At 35.1% G+C, this 25,826-nt stretch overlaps 1 protein-coding gene across 1 annotated transcript in view; it reads left to right on the forward strand.

Moving 5' to 3' along the window:
* The window catches only part of LOC124363181 (small subunit processome component 20 homolog), a 35,100-nt gene extending 19,033 nt beyond the window's left edge, over nt 1-16,067 (forward strand). The window contains exons 10-15 of the mRNA XM_046818366.1: nt 4,272-4,431; nt 4,552-4,779; nt 13,953-14,129; nt 14,590-14,715; nt 14,861-15,027; nt 16,018-16,067. Of these exons, the coding sequence (XP_046674322.1) occupies nt 4,272-4,431; nt 4,552-4,779; nt 13,953-14,129; nt 14,590-14,715; nt 14,861-15,027; nt 16,018-16,067 (908 nt within the window). The remainder of the gene's footprint in view (nt 1-4,271; nt 4,432-4,551; nt 4,780-13,952; nt 14,130-14,589; nt 14,716-14,860; nt 15,028-16,017) is intronic.
* The last annotated feature ends 9,759 nt before the right edge of the window (nt 16,068-25,826 follow it).

The raw sequence follows: 25,826 nt of genomic DNA on the forward strand, positions 1-25,826 counted from the left end.
TATATAATAGCACAAACTAAAAGAGGAAGGGGGAGGATGCAGGCAGATAGATGAAAAGAATGTTAGTACCATAATACCCTTTCAATTCACTTCATTCCAACATGTACAATATTTTGACTCCGTAAATACAGTTCCAGTTGGCTCTACAGTCATAATCTTCTGTATTTAAGTTATCCAGCTCTGCTTCTATCAGGAGTCCATTGCCACACTTTTTTGATCCATCTTATTCATCCATTCTCTTTCTCTGTATATGACGAATCTTTTTTCATATATTATGTTCCTAGTGAAATCCTAATCCTAATAATATTATAAATGCGAGAGTGCTTGTATTTGTTTGTTTTGCTTTCACACGTAAAATATTCAACCTGAAATTTTATATTCCATGTACTGGAATTTTACATAAGTAATATTCCAATGTTCCATGTACTGGAATTTTACATGGACATTTTTACGGTCACTGTGATGAATCTATTCTTATTTCAAAAATCCCTCCGGGCTATGCCCCACGGTTCTGTAAAGTAGTGACAAATCCCATCTTGTTCTTTAACCCAATGGGTAACTTGGTCAAGCTTTACTCGTTGCTGGCAAGCAGGTCTAAATAACTTTTCCTGAGCTCCACTCATGCTATTTCTAGACATTAATGAACTCGTAATTGTTTGTTTCTCCGCTAGATTGTAGTTGAGTGCCCTCCTGCATCCTTATGAGCATTCATTCCGTTTCATTTTATTATGTTGGCAAACTTGAACCAAAACAGGTTGCTTTATTATTGTTTACATTTTGCCATGTGCTCGATTTTCGTGACTTCAACGTTCTGCTTACATTCTGCACATAGTGTTCTCAAGGTTTTGTGTTTAACTGGTTTTAGTTGTTGAATGAGTTTATAGTTTATCTGTAAATACAACTGTGTGAATGGCAATAAAGCTTAAATTCATTGTTAACTAGTGAAAGGTTCTTATTCTGACCAGATAATAGAACACATTTTGATTTGGAAGAGTTTATTATCAGTTTATTAATATTTAGCCAATATAATTTCATTAATATGCTTATGCACATATGCTTATGCTATGTCAGTTCCTTTTCTTGGTAAAAATCCAAATTGATTTCTGGACAAGATGCTCCTATCACTAAAAAATTTTAAAAACCTGTCTTTAAATATTGATTCAAATATTTTAGTTATTGTACTGATTACAGAGATAGGACGATAAGAGAACACTTCTGTGGTTTCTCCCCACTTAAATACAGGAATAGCTGCTGCCGTTTTAAATTCATTAGTCATTTTACCCCTTCACCTAATGACCTTAGTGAATAAATTATACAAAATCGGTGCAAATATGTTTACATTCTCTTTTATCACAAATGTATTTATACCATCAAGACCACAACCAAACTTGTTTTTCATACAATTTATCTCATTTTACTATATCCATGTATTGCACTTTAAAATCAGTAATCAAAACATATTGTCTTTGATCCTCCAGAAAAACATCCTGGCCAAACTCTTCATTCCTTAATCTAGAAACTATGCTAGAAAAATACTTATTAAAAGTATTTCCAACCAATCGCTCATTCCCCTCCACTTTTACTTATCATCACCAATTACAATACTATCCATGCATTTCTTCCTTCTATTAGTAATTTTTTTTACAACATTCAAGTGCTTTTTTGAGTCGCCATTACACCTATAAGGTTGAAATAGTAATTAGTTTTTCTTGTCTTATCTGCTTAGTTGCCATTTTCAACAATTGTTTAAACATATATTTGAAAACTAAATTATTTCTGTTTTTGGCATATTTTTTATACACACTATTTTTACGATTACTTAATCGAATTAAATTATTTGTTATCCATTCACTCCTATATCTGTTCCTGCTGTTAATTTTTTCAAGGTACACGATACAGTAAAACATTTATTATAAATACTGAGAAATTGTGAAATGCCACTAGTTACGTTTGGGCTGTTAACTACTGGACTCCAATCAGCCAATAACAATTGTCTTTTTAACAAACTAGCATCTGATACCTTTACAAAGTTGTCATTATTTGTTTTAATCATTGCACCCGACATACAAACACTTAAGGTATCACACTTAAAATGTATTACCTTAGGGTTACGTATTAATGCGTGGTCCAGACAAGAACTTACTTCCCTATCTACTCTAGTCAGGGAATTAACCAGATTTACAAAGCCATTTGAGGCGAGAGTGTTTAATTAATCCTTACCAGAGCCATTGTTTTTTAATGGGCAGATATTCATATCACCAATTACTAGCATTGGATCATTTTTTAATTCTAAAATGTTTTCCAAATCAGGTTTAAATTGATTGTAATTTGCATTGTCTATAGAATATTGTACTGCCCCATCTCGCCCTCCTTTATCCACACTTCTGTCAGTTTTATTATTAGGCATTTAATTACAAGGCTATTTAAATCAAGTAACAATTCATCAAAGTGTTTTTAATGCTACGAATATTTAGGCAAAAAATACTGAAATTTAGATCTCAATTTTGATTCATGAACAAATTAATTTGAAAAACTTAAAAAATATACAGCTGTTAATTTTACTTATTTGCTAATTATGTCAAATCCAAGTTTGCATAGGTCTTCCATGTTATAGATTCAACATTTCTTGTCATTTTCGGACTTCCTCACGTAAATCTTGCCTTCTGGGAACCATACGAGTTTAAATCCAATGTCTCTTAGTCGTTTTGATTGGGAGAACAGGTTCTTGAAGAAAGGCGTCAGGTGCTCATTAACGTATACATTTGTTTTTGATACTCCTGCTACAATGTCCATTGATTTGATTTCTTGATGTTTCGAAGCGGCTTTACTCTTTTTAAGAAATCTATCACGCTTGTGCCTGTTGGTGAACTGGAGTACAATAGGTTTGGGTCCATTTACATGTTTTTTTTGGGATACGATGCACGGCCTGCACATCTAGATTAACATCAATCGGCTCTTCAATTATATCAGAAATTTTGTGTAAAATATATTACCCATACTTTCTCCATTAACTTCTCAATCCGTACATTTTTATGTCTATTATATTGTAAGTATTCAATGTCTGTTCTAAGCACTGTGACATCATTCTTCAAGTAGGAGTTCACATCTTGAAGGGATTGGTTGGATTTTTCAAGTGTTATAACAGTCTCCTTTAACAACTTAACTTTCCTATCATAATCATAATTGTTTTTAGAAAAATATTGAAGAAAGTTTTAAAATCATTAAGTTGTGATTTGTGCTCTACTTCAAATTGAGAAAATATACTTTTGATAGTTTGATCCATCTTAGCCAAAAACTTATCTTCTATTTTAGTTTAAAATTCCTGCAGGATAGTTATTAGGTAACAGTCTTACCACGAGTGCTGCATGCCTTACACTTCCACTCTGCTGTGTGTGTGTGTGCACGCACGTGCGCATGCATGTATAATTGATTGGTAAAACAAGACAAACTCAACTATGGTGTCGAAAATATAATTCATGCAAACCAGAAGTACATATCCGCATAGCCAAAAATAAAAAACATTCGTGATTTTGCTTAACATCTTGAGCTCTCAACCATGAACACTGTGGTTAAACAGTTGCAGATGTACCCAAATTATGCCTCCTGCCGTTTCAATACTACATAGAAATTTATAAAATCACATTTGCATCAGCTGAAAAGCTAAGAAGACTTCTACTAAATAATTCCTCTACAATGGCCTAAAATACTGCAATTGTTACTGAAATCATTGGAGATCTTAAATCAATAATCATTGGTGAGAAATCAAATTATTTAACAGGTACTTATAACTATCACCTATCTCAGGAGAGTTTAGAATGTCATTTAAAAGGAATATGCCCATGATGTCCCTGTTTTTCAATAGTAAATTGTGTGCAAAGCAGCAGGTAACTTCTAGTATTAAATAAAATAAAAGACATTAACAAAAATATTTAACACTAACTTCCATGACAGTATGGAATCCATTATATTCTGCAACTAACTTACGTGTATTAGTGATTATTGTATTATTTCTGTCCCTTTATTATTAATTATAAAGTTTGTTTTTCTAAGCAAGTATTTAACCTTTAAGTTGTGTTAACCTTTAAGTTGTGTTAACCTTACCTAAGTATGTTAAAGTTGAAGGGAGGACTTTATAATTCAAACCTTATCTCTGATTAATGGTGTTTTTTTAATTTTTTATTAAATATGATATCAGGTTTAAAACTATAGTTTTATACAACTGTTATTAGAAAGTTTCTCATATGCAATTTTACTTTTGTCCCTGACTGCAGGTGAAGTGTTGGTTGAGGCAAGCCAGAATCTGACAAAAGTGGAAGACCGCCCCGATGTTTTTAATCACAGGCTCCTTTTGTGGCGACTGATGACGAATTTTCCAGAAGTCTGTGAGGAAAAGAACAGAGATATTGTTGTCTTGTTTCTTGACTTTTTGAAGTAAGTATTTTGGTCAAAGTTAATTAACTACCTTATTTATCCTCAATTCCATTAATCAATAGAACAGAATAGTTAGTGGTGTATTTGTAATCAGTGTATCAAATCATGTTCTATTTTCAGATCTGAATACTACAGAATCAGCCCAGATGAAATGACCACTTGGAATATAAAACAAGGGAATAGAAAGGAAAACACGCAGGTCACTGACAATATAGACAGTAGCGATCAGTATAATAATGAAGAAAAAATGGATATAGAAAATGATAATGAGGATCCAGATGAAACACAAGATTCTGACACGGAAGAGCCAACCAATGAAAACTTTGTCCCTGGTCGGAGCGCATCTAAGTAAGTTGTAAAGTTAGACTTTATGAGCTTTATATTAAATAATTTTAAATTGTCCCTTAGTAAGTTGTGTAGACCCAAAAATTGAATATTGGATTTCAGCGAAAGTGCTTATTTTTGAGACATGCAAGTAAAAAAGCTTATTTTAGAAACTGTTCAGTGTTTATTACTCTTATATTTGTGTATCTATAATAACATCAACCAAGAGTAAACAAACTTGTTTTCAGAAATCAGATATGTGACTAGTGTGTGTGAATGACTTGATACATCTTTCATCTTTGGACACTAAAATTCTGTGTTGTTGTATATTCTTAAAACTACATTTTTAGATAAAAACCCCAAATTTTCTTGACCAAGATTACTGTAACAGTTTGATTAAATTTTCACTATTTACAATCATGTAAATGTATAACAAAACGTTATATCTTTTAAAATTCTCATTAAAACTTAGGTAGAATTATAATTTTGGATCCGATCAGAATCAGAATCTCTTTATTTCATAAACATCAAGTTTAGAAAGTGTGTCATATTAACTTTAAACAATACAATTGAAATTTACTGAGATCCATAATTTCTGTACAAAAATTCATCAATGAAGTAAAATATTTGTCAATGAACCAGTCTCTCAGTTTCTTCTTTTGAGTTGTGGATAGACTATTCATGAGACTTGTTGGTAGGGCATTGAAAAACTTTGCTCCAATATAGGACGGCTTTCGAAGAGTGCTAGGCGATGTACAGGTAGGGTAAACTGTTGGAAATGTCTTGTATTATGTTGATGGTTGTGGATAAATCTCTGTAGATTCTCTTGTACAGCATGCAATTATAATTACTTCAATTATATAGATGGAGGGTACTGTGAGTATTCCCCATTCCATGAATGCATCCTTGCATGACTCTCTTGGCTTCAGCCCAGCTAGTATCCTTACATCACGCTTTTGTAGGACTAAAACTCTGGAGATTTCCTCCTGATGTGCCTCCCCAAACAAAAATTCTATATCTTACGGGCCTTTCAAAAAGTGCATAGTATGTGATTTTAACTTTTCATCTATAATTACACCCAGATGTTTTGTTGTATAGACTTGCTGTAAGTTTGGCAGTGGTGGTAGCTCGTCTTTCTTTTTCTTCCCAGTAAAGTTGTTTGGTCTTGGTTTTCATTGAAAACCTGTGTCATCAGCAAACATTACAGCATAACTATAGTCTTGAACATATTTTGGAAGGTCAAAGGTGAAGAGCACAAACAGGGACTGGTCCAAGGACAGACCCTTGGGGGACACATCTCTCCATAGGTGCTCTCTCAGATTTAACAGTTCTCGTTTCTCCATTTTTGGTTTCTTTTAGTTCAACAAGTTGGTTTGGGTTAGACAAATAGCTGCCAAACCATTTTTCTGCCACACCATGCACCCCCCAAGTCTTTTAATTTGGATAGAATTAAATCATATCCAAGACAGTCAAATGCCTTGTTTTCGGTGGTTTTTGGAACTGCTGAAATCATAGACTGATAGGCCTCAAGGTATGCTTTCGGGGTGCGCAAAAGGTCCTTGAGGCTTAAGAGCATGGCAATAGGCTGCCCCATAGAAGAAGAAGATCTAAACTTTATACAGTATTTCCAACATCTAAATTATTCACTATAAACTCTGCAAGATCTGCAAGTGCTGTATTTGTAGATCTGCCTGATATGAAGTTATGTTGGCTTTTGACCAGTAAATCATTTTGTGTTAAGTGCTCAATGAGGACTACCATTTCAAACACCTTAGAAACAGTGGGTATTAAGGAAATGAGCCTATAGTTTTGGACTACCTATTTGGAGCCTTGTTTGTGCAATGGATAAACTTTTGCGATCTTTAAACAGGAGAGAAAAATGCCTTCAGCCATAGATCTGTTGATTACTTGTATCAGAGGATAAGAAAGTTCTTCTTTGTTGCAGTATTCTAGCAGTCGTGATGAAATGTTGTCGATACCTGAAGACAGTGTATGTTTCGATGAGGTTAAAATGTTGTGTATTTCCTTAAAAGTTTTAAGTGTGAGATTTTCAAGATTACTGCCTACTCTCCATGGGGGTATTATTTGACAATATGTTTGAGGTTGACCTTACATACAGTCCAATTTTCTACAAAGCCTTCTCTGCAATGGTAGAAAAGGAATCATTAAAATGATTAGCCAATTGTAAGGTGTCCTACATTTTTTCAATTGATGTTTAGAAAGGAAGGAGTGATAGAACAAGTTGTTGGATTGTTTATGATTCTCCAAACTGCTTTATTTTTGTTCAATGCTTCAGATATTGATTGTGCATTCAAGTTTTTATGGATGCATATTAATTTTTGGTCATATGTCTTCTTACTTATGTTAGTTGCAAGTCTATCTTCTTCTTTACCATTCAGGATCTACTTTTGCTGGACATCTAGAAAACGCTTTTTAAGGACAATCACTTCTGGTTCAAAGTATTTCTTCTGATTGTTACTTGGACCTCGAGACTTTTTCTGGGCAAATTATTTCATTTGCTACCGTAATATTACTTATAACCTGAGAGCAGGCTTCTTCTACATCTGTTGCATCCCTCACTCTGTTCCATGTTTGTATTGCCAATAGATCCTTAAGCTGTTTTAAATTTGGATTGTTGAAGCTCCTGTAAGTTGATGTTGGTATGGCCTTAAGTTTTGAGGAAATTTTTATTTTGCAGTATTGGCCTGTGTGATCAGAAATTCCAGTATTCATGATCTCAACTGTAGTATGGTCTAAGGGCATGTTAGAGCAAAAAAGGTCTATAGATGAGATTGAATTCTTTGTAATTCTTGTTAGTAGAAGGGACATCCTCTGAATGTTATAAGATAAATTACTTTATTGAGTTTGATGTTTCCCTTTCTTTTTCCCATGTCCTATTCAAGCAGTCAATGTAGAAGTCTCCTACTATGAAATTGAGCTGTTGTCAGTTGGTAGAAATTCTAGTAAGTCATTTAATGTTTGAAGACCTTCGTCTAAACAAGCACTTGGAGCTCTGTTAAGACCAACTATATATGGCCAATTGTTCTTATGAATTTGAACCTTAACTACTGCTAGTTCAAAAACCAGCTCTTTACTGTGTTCATTTGCTAAAATTTCTTTAGTTGTATTGTCAATAAAACTGGATTTAAATATGGCCACTCCTCCCTTGCTATGATCCTTTCTACCAAATGTAGCTACATGGGAATTAGCAGCTAGGGGACTGTGAATTAGTTTCACAGTAGAAATTGTGTCTGCATGTAGCCCATATTCTGTGGGAATCACGAAACACATTTAACATGTGTCCACATTTAAAAACAGGCTGCTTAGGCATTTTGTAGTTGCTGGGTGGTGCGTGAAAGAATCTGTATGACTATCTTCAACTTTTTTGCCAAACCTGTCTATGTTTTCATGACATATTTTGTCTTGGTCAGATTTGAATTGAGGAAAGTTCTAGACCAAGTTCTCCTCGAATGGCTTATCTCAAAAAAATTTAGGGTTACTGTTAGAATTGGATTTTGGAGTGGAGAATTGATGGATGTATCAAACTGTTAAGATGAATCATTTTGATTTAAATTGTCATTTAATTGTTCAGTCATGGTGAGTTTTATCAGTTTTTTAGACAGGGTTTGGCTGCTCTCTCAGTAGTGTTTTCATTCAGCTTTTTTTTGACAGGTTTTGGCTGACTCCCTCAATTGTGTTTCATTCAGCTTTTTTTGACAGGTTTTGGCTGACTCCCTCAATTGTGTTTCATTCAGTTTTTTGGCAGGGTTTTGACTGACTCCCTCATTCAAATGGTGATTACTCATCTTCAAGTAATGTCTGCTGGTTAAAACTCCTGGCTTTTCAGCAAGTCTGTCAATATTTTTGGTGAAAAACTCCTTATAAGTCTCCCCTTTCCTGAGTAACAGAGCAGTATAATATAGTGAAGAGATTTTTTTTCCTGTTCTGGGTTTTTGTATCAAGTGAATGAATTTGATCTTTATTTATAGTAGTTGGAGACCATTTTGTGATATTAATGTTCTGCTGAGGAGGATTGTTGAGTAACCTCGTTTTTCCACAATAAGGTGGCATAGTTAACTTACTTTTTACCACTTGTAAAGAAAAGTGATTCTTCTTTTTATGTTTTCTTTTTGTATTACTCTTGTCTAAGTAAGAGGAAGTTAATTCAATTGGAGGTTTTAGTTGATTTGATTTATTCCACCAATTATTTTGAAGATCCTACTGCCTCTGTACTTAAATTTTCCTAGCTACACACACACACAATATTGGTCTTTCCTGAGGATATTTAGAAAACTGTTCCAGTTTTCTTCTGAGCATATGAAGTCCATGTGATCTTATCTCTTTTTAAGGTTACTCAACTCAGGAGCTGAAGGAAGGGGGTATTCCATGAGTGATGGCAGGTTTTTCAGTAAACTGGATTTTCTGTTCATGTGTGCCGTTAATGGAAGTGTTACAGACTGTTTCTTTTTGGAATTCTAATTTGATTTCAAAATCTGCAATTATCCTTTCCAATTTTGAAATTGTTTTTACTTGGTCATTAATTAAGTGAGTTTGTTCAATGTCACTATCTTCATAATGTTTCTGAATGTCTTGTTTTGGAAGTATTTTTTTATCCAATTGAAATTTTAAGCTCTCTATTCACTGATGCAGCTTGTCAATTATATTTTTATACCTATTTGCTGTTGTATCTGCCTTTCCTCAATAACTTCCTCTTTGCTAGATAATGAACCTTCCAATCTCAGGATCTTTTCTTTTAAAAGGCTTAGTTGTCCTTTAATTAGAATTTTCATGTATTAATGTATTTCCAGCTTCAACTGCAAGGTTTAAGGGTGTTTCTTGGTCCATATCTTCAATATTCTCTATACTTTTAATTTTTACTTCAACGATGTCCATGTTGTCAATTAACTTAGTGGACAGATTACTATTATTGGGGCTTTTGGTAATACAAGTGCTGCAGGACCAAGTATCAATTTCTGTTTTAGTTAATTTTTTAAGGCTTTATCGAAAATATTCACACATGCTGCATGATGCCACTAGTGCACAGTCCTGTACAGTGTATTGCGGAATATTTAACTCCAATACTACAAACACCACAGGAGTGTTTAGATTGCTGTTTATTGATTTGAGACATTTTGTTGTAACTGTTCCTGTATTAAAAATGTTAAAACTGAAAAGTTCTAGAATTGAATTTTAAGTTAAGAATTAATACATTAAATGACTGTCAGTGAGAACAATTTAATGTGTAGATGCACAAGCAGAGTAGTTGTGTAGAGTGTCAGATGCTGAGTCTGCACTGTCAGCAGTGCTGGATCACCGCTTCCATATAACTGTGACTTTGCTTCACAACAGGTGTACTAGATTGTGTAGCATAGAGCTAATTACATCACAATTATTGCGTCACTAACTTATGAATTGGCTATCCCAGTATTGTTAGATTTATCCTTCAGTTAGCATAAAGAAATGTGGTTGGATCCATCTTTGTTAAAATAAAACTTTCTTGATGGTAAGTGTTCTTCAAGTGTAGTACAAAGCTGCCTGTGAAATTTAGGTCAGCAACTCCTGAAGCTTTTAAGTAGTACTTATCTTGTTTCTTTCAAAGGGTGTTGTTAAGTTTTTAATGTGAATGGACTTACAATATTCCAGGTAAGGCGGTGTTCAGAGGTTATTTGTTTAACTAAACCTGAAACAATCACTAGTTTACTTGAGACCACTTTCACTGAGGCTGTAGTCAGTCAGCCATTTTTTATTTTAATGTAACTGAAACAGGGACAGTTGAATTTGTTTATTTTTGTGACGTTATTCTTATCTTGGATCCATCTAATCCAAGGTCCAGTGAAAAAACATTTAAATCTAGATTTACTGTAACTGTATCACTGAATGAGTGTTATCTATAGTAAGCTAAATCAAATACGATTTTTTGGAATTTGGGTTGAAATATTTGTAAGTTTTTATTGATCGAGTTATGAAACCTTTCCTTTCCTTTTCCCTTTTTTAGTAGGTGTAACCTAAAATGAGAAGTTGTAATACATATTTTGGAAATAGTTACTTCAATGTGTTGGTGTTGAAACCTTGTATGGTAGAAAGACAGGATTGCAAGTCTAAATGACGTTTCCGGCCGAGTTTCCTGGAACTGTGACGTCACAAGTTTCGGCCCCTCCTGGGGCCGGTCGCATATTGCACTGGTCCCGTACTGTCGAAAGTTGTTGTTACGAGCGCTCTGCTGCTAATATCACTTACTTATTTCATTGAAAGTCCAGGATGATTGTCCAAATGATATTTCCGTTTGTTTTCCTTTGACGTTACAAGCTCGGCCCCAATTTTGGCCTGCCGCATATTATAGCCTTATCACTATTCTTACTAGTTATAAATAATATATATATACCACCTTCACCTATCCAGTCTTTTACTGCAGACAGTCATGGGAAGCTTCAAAGCACTGACCCATGCACAGGCCAGGCTTTTCAGGGCATGTTACACAATGGAAAGCAGTTTTCACATTTGGTTTGCCATTTTTCGTGCACTGCCTACACTTCTTTCTCTTGGTACGGCTGACGTTTGCCTCTTGGCCTTTAATTTTGTCTAACTTGTGAGCCTCTTTTCTCATTCTTTTTTGACCTGGAGTTTCAACAACATTTAAGAGAGGCAGTAAAAGTCCTTTGATCACTTCCAATCGAAAATCATATAGCGTCATTTTTTGGTTGTACATGCTATGCAGTTGATGTGCATTCATCAAAATCATTTGTATTGTTTGTACAAAAATTTTTGTATACCACCTGATGGTTTTTCTTTCAAATGGGGGTATGTCATCATCTTATCGGCACAATCAACACCATATGAGCATTGTATTTTACTATTGGGAGAGGTTTAGGCTTAGTTCAACCTCTTTTGTCCACAAAACCCACCATTTCATTTACGTGTTCAGTTGAGATGTATGACTGACCTTTTGTCTTTCCATTTCCCAATCATTACACTATATGCATAGCGTGCAATTGTCTCACCCTTCTTCAGGGGCTGATTGGTTTTTCTTGGGGTGTAAATTTTTGACAAACACGTAATGTCCCCGTGCAATATGTTTTTTCAGCTAATAATTTCGAAGCAAAGGCGTAGCTGTTTTAAAAATTGTCTATATACACTTGCCCCAAATAATCCTTCAAAAGGTGTAGGTCAACCTTCTCCGTATGCCCTACACCACCTACGGTAGTATCTGATTTGCCCGTGTACATGAGGAATCTAAGAATAAATCCCTGATGCTCTGTCAAAGTATACAATTTGACACCAAACTTGTGTCTTTTTCCCTTGATGTACTGACGGAAGTGTAATCTTTTTCTCCACAGTACCCATAGCCTCATCGAGAGAGGGTAACTCTTTTTGAGGGTAGTAAACACTTCTCATTTTGTCATTGAAGTAACCTACAACGAACTGAATTTTTTCTATGGAGTTTGCAGTACCGGGGTCAAGAGCATTGTTGTTTATTTTGCAAAAATGCAAACAATGCATAATGGACAAGAACCTGTCCTTCGACATAAAATTACTAAAATACTTGAAATTGAATAAATAATCTGCACTGTTAATCTGCATAAATAATGTTTTCCAATAGTCTTGGATTTGATTCATTTTTATTGTGCCTGTGTGCAATAAAACGCCTAAAAATGTCTTCAGCTCAGGTACAGTGATGTCTTTCTACGCATTGATTCTTGATTTCGGTGTCAAGGCTGGTTTACTGTATACACAATTGAATGCATAAGCATTTGTAAATTTGCAAATATTTTCTAGGAAAACATTGTCAAGTAGGAGTGTGAAAAAATCTATTAGGGAACCAACCCCCGGAACTGATACTAACAAAGATTCGGTTCTGATGAATTCAATAGGCCTCATACCTGTTGTTGTAATACTCCAAGTTGGAACCTCAATAACAGTAGCCTCGTCGTCACTTTCATAACAAGCAGATGAATTGTCTGAGGAAGAGTCGTCATCAACTCTTTGTATGAAATCCACAGAACCATCACTGTCGTACTTTTGTTCATTGCTGGAGTGAAAGTTAGTCTGACCAGAGGTACCTGGCACTGCAGGATCCATTTTTATAAAAAAACACACAAATAATGTAGAGAAAGAATTACACAGTTGATATACCAGAAACAACACACTAAACACTCAAAGATTACAACGGGCTCCTATTGAAAAAGAACCGTTACGGGTAAACGTGAACGAAACCAATCATAATAAAGCGTTGGTCATAACCTAAAATGCGGCAGAGATTGAACAGTCTACAACGAATGGCTGAATCACACTGAGGGTTTGTGTGTAGAGCGGCAAGGCGGCCATCTGGGGACGTCCATATTGCGCGCACAGGTCTGCCGTCCCCTAGTGGGGCTGGCCGCACTGAATGTGTTAATAGATAAAAGTGTTGAAATATTTATTGTACAAATAGATTGTGTGAGCTTATAACAATTCAAATTGTCTTATAATATGAATTAAATTGAAATTGTCCAAATTCTTGGTTAACAACTTAATTGAAGTTACATGTTTAGTGTAGGCTAATAAATACTAGATAGGAACTTAAATTTAAAATACCATTGCTTCTATGATTACATAGTTTCTATAGATTCTGTGATTCTGTGATATAGAACTGCTTCTATGATTCTAAGTTTATGATTACACACTGCACAAAGCGATTTAACACAAATTAGAAATTCCATTGCATGAATATATTACTTTTGTTCACATTGTCGTTTCAAAATTAATTTATTTTAATAGTTTGCAACTTTAATTAAAATATATAAAAAATATATATATATATATATATATTATAAATACCATAGGTATTGTAAAACAGTCGGAAGTAAATCAAGATGGCATCCTTCTGACCAAACCAATACTGAGGCTTATTTACGAGGCGTGCTCAGAAAGTAGTACATTTCATTCTACTAATTATGTTTTTCTTGTTTTTTTTTTAACTGTACTTACTGTCTGAACACGCTTCGTATGTACTATATCGACTGTATTTCTGATCTAGTTGCACATAATATGAACTAATTTATGATTGAAACATTAGTTTAAAACTATTGAAAGTGGATTCAACACTAGGCTCTAAGATCGAAACTCTCTTATTATGTATATTTATTTTCGAATTCTCTATAATAAATTCTGTACTTAAAGATCTAAACTTAATTTATATTTATAGATAATAATTTTTTCAGGAGTTTATTGGCTCATCTCGCTGTATTTGGACGGCTACGTAACCCTAGATCGATGTTCAGAGAACCGGAACTGAACAAAGCTTATCACGATCTGTTGACGCATAAAAATCCAGATATCCAGAAAGCAGCTTTGGATTGTATTATGACCTACAAATACAAATACCTTGTTCCCTACAAGTAAGTAAATTGTATAATTCAGTTTTCGTGATTGTAATATCATTCTTTCTTTTCATATATTCTTTCATATAAAAAAAGTGCAAAATATTGTTGTTAAAATATTATTGATTTCTGTATATTTTTTTGCAATTGAAAACACAATCAATTTTATGCTGTACAGTTATTTTTTTATCTTCAAATTAAATGTTTAGATGGTTGTTTTCTTTTTTGTGAAAGAGTTAAGCTACCAAGTTAGTACTTCTCAGTCACATGCTTAACATTCATTATTGATAATGGATGATTTGAAAGAATAACAGGATTACAAAAAATTAATGAACATAATGATGAGAAATGTTTGTAATAATAAGATCCTTCAGTCATACCTATTACTGGTGCTCCAAAAAGATGAAAGATTAACAGTCTGTTCTGATTCGACACTGTTGTAATTGCTTGATGGACAAAATATATTTTACTTTTGAAGGGACCACCTCTATGGATTGATTGATGACAAGACTTTCAAGGACGAGGTGACGCTGTTTAGAATCGACACAGATAATGATTTGATTCGCCCAGAGCATAGAGCTGAACTTATTCCAGTTGTTTTAAGGTGGGTGTTTTATTGCTTTTATCAATAGTTGTTTTTACTGATTCAATAATTTAATAAAAATATTTCTGAAGTAATGCACAAAAAGTATTTAAATTTACTAATTGTAGTAGATTTCATAATTAAAATATTTTCTTTGTTACTCTAGGATTGTGTACAGCAAAATGCTGAACAGAAGTGGTGTCAGAACTGGGAGCAAATCGGCCAAGCAAGTTCGTCGCTCTATAGTGTTTCGTTTCCTAGCAGGGTGCAAGCATGAAGAGCTGCTATTTTATCTGCACATGGCTTTCAGGCTTTACACTCCAACTGTGCAAGGTACAGTATGTAGAAATTGTTTTATTTTATTTTAAAAAGGACAATATACAGATTTGTTACATTGTGCTCTTTTCGAGCAATACTTGCAGTTAGTTACCTTATAGGTAAGTAGGGTTCTCCTTTAGATGAAGTACTCATAAAGCACAATTTATTTTTGAATTATGACTCAATTTGTTTTTTAAGATAAAATGAGCCCCACCCAAGTTGTTTCTGTTCTTTTAAATCGGATATTAAGAACACTTGAATATAGAGATTGTAAAGATCTAATTGTTTTTATTGTTGTATTTAAAAAATATAAAATAGCAGTGTAGATGAAGCCATATTTTAATGCTGTAATAAACCCCTCACTTCTGCAACAGTGCAATTAAACTTTGTTGTTTCATTAAGGCAAATATATTAACTGTAATAATTAAGTTCCTTTCTGAGAATTTGTTCACTTATCTATAATTTCTAAGTAGACAAAACCAGTATTGTACCCTTCAGTTATTGAATTTTGTCCACAGTAATTTTAAATGTAAAATATGTTTTGTAACATCTTTTTGTGTTTTTATTATTAAAAATTCAGTTATTCACATTTACTGTCTGTGATATGATAACAAAATGTTTTAAAAATGAAAGTATAGTGAATTGAAATTTCGATGTAGTATCATGGCACTACATCTAATATTAAAATACATTTTTACTTAAATATTGCAAAGTATGTTCCAGATGGGACTTGTCAGCAACAATCAGACACAAAAGTCTGATTGAACCTTTCCCTTGCTGCGAGTCTCTATATTGCCTTTTTCCTTCACTCTTTCCAAAATATATTTTTTCCCACTGTGAGTCCTGTCCATCTCATTCTTCTTGTTATTATATGTGTTGTCAAATATACTAGAAATGCAAAACTGTGACTTAAAATGACTTGTTTATTATGCTTCTGCTAGACATTTACCTTTATGATTGTTGGAAATCACAACTAATATTCTCAATTATTTGTAAAATTTTCAGAGAATGTGGGTGCGATGGTATCACACATCCAGGACTCCCTGAATTTGTGAATTTGTAATTTTAAATGTAAAATATGTTTTGTAACATCTTGTTGTGTTTTTATTATTTAAAATTCAGTTATTCACATTTACTGTCTGTGATATGATAACAAAATGTTTTAAAAATGAAAGTATAGTGAATTGAAATTTCGATGTAGTATCATGGCACTACATCTAATATTAAAATACATTTTTACTTAAATATTGCAAAGTATGTTCCAGATGGGACTTGTCAGCAACAATCAGACACAAAAAGTCTGATTGAACCTTTCCCTTGCTGCGAGTCTCTATATTGACCTTTTTCCTTCACTCTTTCCAAAATATATTTTTTCCCACTGTGAGTCCTGTCCATCTCACTCTTCTTGTTATTATATGTGTTGTCAAATATACTAGACATGCAAAACTATGACTTGTTTATTATGCTTCTGCTAGACATTTACCTTTATGATTGTTTGGAAATTGTGATGTTCGTGGCCGGTGGTAATAATACTGGGTAATAAAATTACACCAATTCAGGAAAACTATTGTACTACATCTTGGTCGGGAGGACGCGGGTTTTCATGGACCGTGGGTAAAACTGGACTGGGGAGAAACACTCGCTGCTGGAACGGTAAGGTACGTTGGCGGGGGAGAAGTGGCGTGACCTCAGTAGCCAAAATAGGATTTATTCAAAACAGTATGGTCTCATATTACGTCACATACATATAACCGCCAACGGGCCCAGATCGATAATCAACATTCCTATCTTAACAAATATATTTTAGATAGCTGACTATTTATATTAGATTCAGATATGTACGCCACATTTCCTCCCTTCCAAAGTTGAAAAACACTGCTAAAATAAACATACTACATAGTTTAACCAAAAAAAAAAAAAACATTGTTGAAATTCAATTAACACATTAATACAGTAACATCAATAAATTTTCCTTAAACTACAATAAAGCAAAATGGTATGAACGCTTTGGTTATCACAACTAAGACAAATAAAACAATGTAATGAAACAAACTAAAATAGAACAAAACAATATAATTTACAAGTTCAGCCTATCCACGGGATTTCTAATCCGCACAGGATAGCGTCTATCATTGTTGTTGTTTGGGAACAGCTGGCGCGGCATGACAGCTGCCGTCGCAGCCGGTGACGTGTTGCCACGATCAGCTGTTTGTTTTTACCGTTAGAACGGCACGACACTGAGAGTAGGGGAGGGGAGCGAGCCACACGGCCGCTCGGCGGAGAGTGGGGACTCACTGCTATTGGCTCTCGGCCCGACCACCAGCGTCATGACCGGGGGGAAAAAGGGAACTGTCATCGAAAGCGTCAGCTGATTTCTACCTGTTTGTTTACATCAGCTTGGCTCTCCCTGCACGGCTACAATCTGATCAATATGCCGTCTGAACACAATGCCAGACGTCAATTCAACTTCGTATATAACATTGCTGATCTGCTTAATTAACCGTAGCACTAATCCATTTGTCGCGGGTGCGATAGTCCCTAACAATTACATTTTGACCAGGATAAAATTAGTCTAACTTTAGTTCCAGAGAAATACTCCTTTTGCTTGTCTTGTCTTTTACTAACTGTCATTGACAGGTTAGGCCTTAATAAATCTAACCTAGTCCTTAATTGCCTATTAAACATCAAGTTTGCTGGGGTCTCATTGGTGGTAGCAATGAACAGCATTTCGATAATCAAAACAATATTCTACTTAAAGCTATATTTACATCTTTCTTATCACGTTAAAGCACATTTGATCTTATTCTTAGCATATTTGACAGAGTTCTCTGCCAAACCGTTACTCATGGGGATGGTATGGAGGACTCAAAGTATGTCTGATACCATTGTTTGACATAAAAATTATGAAATTCGAATGAGGAAAAATGGGTGGACCATTGTCACTGTGGACAGTCCTCTGGCAGACCAAACCTACTGAAACAAATCTCTTAAATGATTTATGGCTACATTGGCTGAAGTGGAAGCTACAGGAAACACTTCCAGCCACTTGCTGTGTGCATCAAACAATTAGTAGATACATTTTTCCATTAATCGGACCTAAATAATCCATGTGAAGCCTTTGCCATGGACTTGAGGGATAATGCCACGTATGCAGCTGACACTTGCTAGGGTTATTTCTCTCCATTAAACAGGAAAAACAATTATTTGCCAGGGACACAATTTGATCATCAATATTAGGCCACCAAACATAACTACGAGCTATCGATTTCGTCATTTTGACTATACCCATGTGGGGATGAGTGAAGCTCGTCCAGCACATATTTTCTCATTTTGCTAGGCACTACTAATTTGTAACCCCAAACCAATATATTAATTTACTATAGACAACTCTTCCCTCCTTGCAAAATATGGCAACAACTCCTTGTCATCCCAGGGATGCTATTGGGCCACCCGTGCCTTACATAACCAATAACTTTGCATAAAATTGGATCTTTTAGCGTTTCTGCTTGTACATTCTCAAAAGTTAAGGGCACAGAGCTTTCCAAAAGACAATGCAAAATAACTGCCCTTCCAGTGGTCATCGTCGCTCACCTTTCCAGGCTCTTTCATTTGTCATGGTAGCCTGCTGGAATCGCCGTCCGGCATTACCGTGAATTCAGACTGATATTTAATATATTCTATATTAAACTTTGTACCCTGACAAAAATTATAAAACTATAGCGTCTGCCACATCCTTCGCTAGGACGCTAAACACCTGACAAACCCTTATGAAGGACCAAACATATTGATGAGGAAGCGGGTTTTGGTGGTCCGTACATAAAGTAAATTCCCCTACCCATACAGATATTGGTTAAATTTCTTCACGGCCCCAGACAATTGCTAGAGCCTCTCTCACCCCCCCCCCCCCCCACCCCCCCCCCCCCCCACCCCCCCCCCCCCCCACCCCCCCCCCCCCCCACCCCCCCCCCCCCCCACCCCCCCCCCCCCCCACACAGTAGGTTTTGGATAAATTTCCGCAGAGTGTGCTAAATACAGGAACGGCAAATGTTGTCTGTTGCGTAGCATCGCTGTCGGTACAGGTTTTATGGCCGTCAGTTATTCTGTACAAACATCATAAGCGCGTGTCGGTTCAACTCTGAGCCCGACGTTGGCATTTAATAAGTGTTTAAAAACACCACTATCAATGAGCTCACCACTAAGAAGACTGTCCTATTTCTTAGACTGTCCTATTTCTAAATACACATTCTTCTACATCAACATTTTCTGATGGTGAGGGTGAGAATTATTGATCCCATACCTGTACTCTAAGTTTGAGTTATTATTTAACATGCTACAACTAGAAAGCCTTACCTTGACATATTCAGATTTCAAACAGTCGGTCAGCACTCTAACTAGAGGGTCCAAGTGGGGTCGGTAATCATCACCTTTGATTTTATCCCGCTTCAGCAGAAATTGGTAGAGCATCAGGCCAAATTCAACAAATATGTGAGCATTTGTACGAGCGCAACAACTTACTCTGAACAGTTGGTCTGCTTTTCGGCTCTGAAACCGACAAAACGCTTGTGGTATTTTAAGAAATTATAAAAAAATTGTAATGTATTAAATTTAAGCAATTATAACTAACATGATTTGAGTATATACCACCTTCAAAAATTTGTCAATATCTTTCTTCTTAATGGTAGACTAATCAGGAAGAGAGTGAGAGCAAATCCTCTATTAACATTAGCCATTGTCACTAAAATCCCTTAGTGAGCCATCCTACAATCTGAAAGACTTCTCCAAACCACATTCTGAGAAAATAAAAATATTCCTATAAAAGTATGATACCTCTTCTTTTGAGAATCAATCCTGTCATTTTTTATGCTTTTATTAATTAATAAAGAGTTGAAATTGACAAGATTTTATTTTGATCTACTCCTCTATTCTGAAAAAGGGGAAGGTAAAAAAGTATTCAAAATATGAGAGCCATTTACACAATTATATAATAATAAAGGAGTATTTCTGAAAACATTTCCCTACTGAGTATGGTGTTGGTAAACAGGCTAGTTGGGTGGTGAATATTAATAACATTGGTCCTGCCAAATAATTTTCATGCTCTCGAGTGTAAATAAGCTAAAAATCTATTTTTACTGTATATGTTAAATGTACCTTGCGGGATTATAAAACTATCAGTCTTTGGCTCCAGAAGAACCTTTTTCTGTTTTTTCATCCTTGAGATCTTTCTTGAGGTCGGCGAACAGCGCAGGAATGCTCTCTGAAGCTGTGCCATAAGCGAAGATCAACAGAGCTTCTGTAGTGACAAACTTGTTGTCCACTAGACCCAAAACTATATGTCGCAGACATTCCCTGCCTTTGTTGATAGCTTTGTGAGACATTGTGTGACCGAGCTCCTGGAAACACAGACTTAATGAGAGATCTATAATATGAACTGTAACAAGAGGCTAAGCTAATCTCTTATTAAAAAATTAATAAAAAATGACGTATAACAGACAAACTGTTAATCACTGATCAACATTTAAATGGAAAATACATAATATTTTACATAAAAACTTACCTCTTTGAGTGGAACAATGAGATTTATGAGGGACTTTTGTGTGATAAACTCGGCGAGGATGTGGTACATATCGTAGCTTCTATTTGGCCCGTGCTTCCATCAAGTTTCCTGCAATCTGCTTGACTTCCTTCTCTTCTGATGTTTTCCCGAACAAATCTGTCCTACAAGCCTGCAATCAATATACATTAGCACTGAAGAAACTTCAATAAAATAAAAATGTGTTGAAATGTATAAAAGAAAAAATGCTATTATATAATCTAAAAGATTGTAATGTTAATAAAAGTGTTTAAAGTTTACTATAGGTCTTCCTTTTGGAAGTTAACAAATGATTTTTTTTAGATATTAATACAATGAGTGTACATAGGAGGTTCTTAATATACCGACAGATCCAAGATTGAAAGGGAAACTGGCGGGATTCAGGAGGAAAGCTCTGATGTGAGGTTTTCATCTCCCTGTGAGTAAATACCCTACTGTGTTCCAGGCAGAACTCACAGCCGTAATAGATTGAGCCTGTGAGAATCTAAAAAAGGATGTCAAGGGCATGAAAAATCACCATTTTTAGACAACCAGGCGATCCTCAATGAGTTGTCCTCTGGTGAGTGCAGGTCAAGAATTGTCTGAGATTGTTAAGTTGCTATTTCATTAAACAATTCTTCATTGATATATTCAAAAAGGACAAGTAATGTGTCAGTGACAATTACTTTTATTGGTGCTGGTTGTTTAGGAACTCATCTTCCGAGTAGAACGGTTGGTCCAAGAGCCATGTTGTCAGTTGCTTTTGGTAGTGTCTCTTTAGGTGCTCTGTTAGGTTTGTTGGAGTAGAGAGCACCTTTATAGTATGGTTTCCGCTTAAAGAGACTCAGGTGGTGTTGTGGAAGTGCAAAATTGGTGGAGTTTCTGTTGTACTGGTGTATACCTCTCTGTCTTGGTTGTATTTTTGTGGTCGTGTGGATAATGACGTCTCTTACGTAAAGTGAAACTTTATAAGGATTTTTAGATTCTTGAAAGGATTCTTGGACCAGACTGAGTCCCTCTGTAGTTTAGATTGGCCAGTGTAACTAAAAAATCTTGCTTCCCTTATCTTTGCTTTAACACTTAGAGTGCTAATCCCGTAAATTTTACGGAACAGCGAAACTTCAGATAGAATGCTAATTCCCCGTAGTTTTTACGTGGGTTTGTCATTTCAATTGGTATTTTATAATTACATTGTCCGTATTTAAAACGAGTTTTGGCCTAATCTCTACAATGTTTATTTGGGTTTTTAGTAACCACAATTAACCGCTAGAAAGCAAATCAGATGTATTGACATGAGCCTTTAAATGACAAAGTCGAACTTCGGTCGCATTGTTTACGTGCCGCTGATCACTGACGTTCGTTGCAGGCCCGGCAGTCGATGTCGTAGATCATGGCTTATCGCAGCTTGAACGACAGTTGCGATCAGTGACTGTATTAAGATGAAGAATAGTTTTTTTTGGTGTTGATAGTATTTTTTGACGATTCTGACATCGATCCTGGACTTTTCATGGAAGAAGATGAGACACATATTTCAGGTAAGAATAAAGATCTAATATAAACATCAGTCTAAAATTTTGGTTATGTTATTGTTTTCGTGAATCAAACTATAGATTTGTATTAAAATTAAAATTAACTTTATTAATCCAAACTAATATTCTATTTTATTATGAATAAAAATGAAAACATACTCATTATTTTACAACTGGTAAAAATTATGTTACAGACGCTGAAAACAGTACTGACGGCGAACGTGATGCCGTCAGCTTCAACATTCGCATAAGTTTTTTTTGTCAAAAAACTACAAAACATAAAAACATGATTTGTATTATTCTAAGGACAGTTATATTTGTAAATGGGTCATTTTAAATAATTTGTATAAATGTTTAGGTTTAGTGTTTTTTTAGATAAAAAAACTGTCCTCAAAAAATATATGATTTTTTCAAAAAAAGAATTTATGTGTAGTTTTTGAAAAAAAACACTAACAATTACCACGTTAAAATAAAGACGAAAGTAAGAGCTGATATTAAGGCATGTTTAAATATCTTTTTCTTATATCTTTAAATACTTTTTTTTTAAATAAATTATGTGGAAAACCACCAAAAACTGCCTCAGCATCTCTTACAGAGGTTGCAATCGTTATTTAGGCCAGACACATCAAGAGTGTTAAGAAGTAACCTTTTCTAATTTGGTCTCCTGGTGTTTCCTCCTCACGTAATTGCCGTATCTGAGGTGGGGATTGAAATAGTAGCAAAAATATGCAACTCTCTTTGTCACTTATGGACTGCATTACTTTGCTTGATTCTGTATATACAATAAAGGCTTGATGATTGTTTCATGCAGGTTTGGTTGTATGTTGGATTTCCCAGCATAACTTGGGGTCAACTATGATGCCTAGGTATTTTTTGATTTTTTGTTTTGTAAGCCTGGTATTGAAATGTCTGGTGTTGTTACGTTTGGTGAGTCGAGATCATCTGCACAGATTTTGTTGTAATATTTAAGACTCCAGGTCAACTTGGAGGAGCAGGTATTAACTTCATCTCTCTCGAGTTGCATGTTTGTTTTCCTCTTCCCAACCATTCCACTGTTTCTGTCGACAAATGGGTGGGAAACGTGTCCATATCTGAAAAAGGAATGACTGATTGACCCGTGACTATTTCCAAGCTCAACAGTTTCACTCTGTGGTTCGGTTCCAGGCTGCAATGATGTTAGAAGTTAATGGCAGTTGAATGTAATTGGAAAGTAATGTCGTCATAACCCAAGTTCATAAGGGGCCCTCAGAGCCGTTCTGTGGGATATCCAGGAGATATGCCCACCTCAGGTATTGAACTCATAAAGCAAAGAACAAGCATCAATAGTTAAATAGGCCACCACACCAGATTTTAGGAAAATGTAAAATATTTTTTACTTTCTTCCTTGGAAGAATGGTTGTCTATGAGGCATTTACAGCTGGAGAGGTGTTTTGGCATAACAAGATAAAAAGGCCTTGTAAAAACACAGCACCTTAAAAAAGCACCTTTACAAGATGGATGTCTTTGATGGAGATCTAGTGTGTCATGATGTGCAGGCCCGCACGAGCGAGAAAGCTGAGCACATGGTTTTTTTTCGACTGTAATGAGCTAGTGGGTGAGAGTAACACAGGCCTTTAGAACACTGGCCAGGACAAGTGATATCTCAAAGAAATTAATTGGTAAAGTTTACAGCACTTAGTTAATGAATGAATGAATGAATAGGATGTGCCCAACCCCCCCCCCCCCCCCCCCCCCCTTGTGGGCCAGTGGCGCATGGGAGGTATTCTCTCCCACCCATCTTTTGTTGATCAGTGAGTTCAGTGTGCAAGCACTCTAGTCTAGTATATCAAAATTGCATTTACTCCACCGAATTCTTTATATTTATGGCAGTGTTTGGTTTGCATTTTTTACATTATTTGTTTATGTGTATCAGTGTAAATATTGTGGTAATAGTAAATTCCTATGACCACACTTAATGGAATCTAAGACAAGTGTATTTTAATTATTCCAATTCCTTTAATACACATGGATCTAAATGTTCTGAGTGGTAACTCCTAGTGAGTCTAATTCAGAGAATGTCTACTGCAAAAAAGGGTATTCAGGATTCTGGCTGGTGCAGGCTTTAGAAAAAACACTACAGCCAAATTTTTCAATCTTTAAAATATAAAAACTTTAAATTAATATAAAAAAGCAAACTAAAAATTGTGGACTGGATTTCAACGATGCAGAGTCCTTAAAAACCGGCTGTAAGTGAAATGAAAATTTAGTTTTAACTCATAAAAAGACATCTCCAATTGACCTACTCATTTTAAGGAGTTGGGCTAGAGAATTGCATCTAATTTTAAAAGACATTAATTACTACCCGTCCAAATATTTTGTTGTTTTGCCTTGTAAAGTTTATATTTTTCATTTTTAAAATAAGTTTAAACAATGAGGCTTAAAAAGTGTGAAATGTTTTCTGAATAAACCGATAAACATCCCTAAAAAAGGTACAAACAATTTTGGATATACATGTCAATTATAACTTTAAACTGGGACATTTCCGATAATTTTACGATTTAATAACATATGCATAAAGAGTGTTTTGAAGTTTAACACTGTTTTATGGGATTAAAAAATGAAGACGACTGCCATTACAGCCTCTCACAAGAAATAACACGGCACAGTGGTACCGATAAAGTTTAGAAGAAAAAATCCCATGGTAATGCTTAAAACTATATAATTTATTTAGCAAAACTTATGATACAATATTACTTACATCCACCACCAGAGAAACACAGGGATTCGAGGTCTCCCATTTTCAACAGGGTTTTTGCAGCGACTAGTCACACTGTGAATGGAGTATACGAGAACGTGCACAGTGGAAAGCCATGCGTCAGGATTGCTGTCATCTCCTGGATCTTCTGTAGCAGATATGAGGATCCCAGGGATACAATCACCTCTTCTGAAGAGTCCTCTCTTGTTACACGACGCACAACTGTACCATCTCGAGACTTGAGAAAATGTACAGAGCTTCATCAGGTATCCTGTTAATATTCGGCATGGATATGATACATTTCAAGGCATTTTTTATGATAAATTAGGCAATAAAAGACTAAAAAGATATAATCACAATTATTTCTAATTATTGCATATTCATTTAATAACTGTTCCTAAAAATATGACTGTTAAAATGAAGTATCATTATTAGATATATCAAAATTTAGGACCAAATAATCTAGATATTAGACAATTTTGATTAAGAGGTATGATTCTACACAATTAACTTTGAATATTAATGTAACTTTTTTATAAAATATAAAAAGACTTTACTTTGTTTACTTCACCCCGCAAATATTCTGTAGGAGGACTTCTTCTGGAAGCCTTTTGTAGTAGTTTGACAACACCAGTGCAATGGGAATAACGTAGGAAATCCTCCGTTCGTCACGGTCAGGTCCCGTCCAACTTGCGATTGACCTTGTGCATAGCATCGCTCTGGCGTACGCGCAGTTATCGTCCGGTGAAGCTGAGGCAGCAAGATAAGTCTTGATGATATAGACCACTCTCGTCCGCAAGAGATTTTGCTTAGAATATTTTGCCTTTCCAGGAATTGATTCTTCAGTAACTTCTATTATTTCTGCAGCCTCTTGATCTTCATTTATAGTGTCCATAATTTATTGAGAACATCTTCCAAATCTTCATTGCCTTTTTGATTTATTCTCATCTTCATTTTTCTGGATCAAGTTCATCAGGGCCAT

This window comes from Homalodisca vitripennis, chromosome 1 (genome assembly GCF_021130785.1).
Source record: "Homalodisca vitripennis isolate AUS2020 chromosome 1, UT_GWSS_2.1, whole genome shotgun sequence".
NCBI classification, from domain to species: domain Eukaryota; kingdom Metazoa; phylum Arthropoda; class Insecta; order Hemiptera; family Cicadellidae; genus Homalodisca; species Homalodisca vitripennis.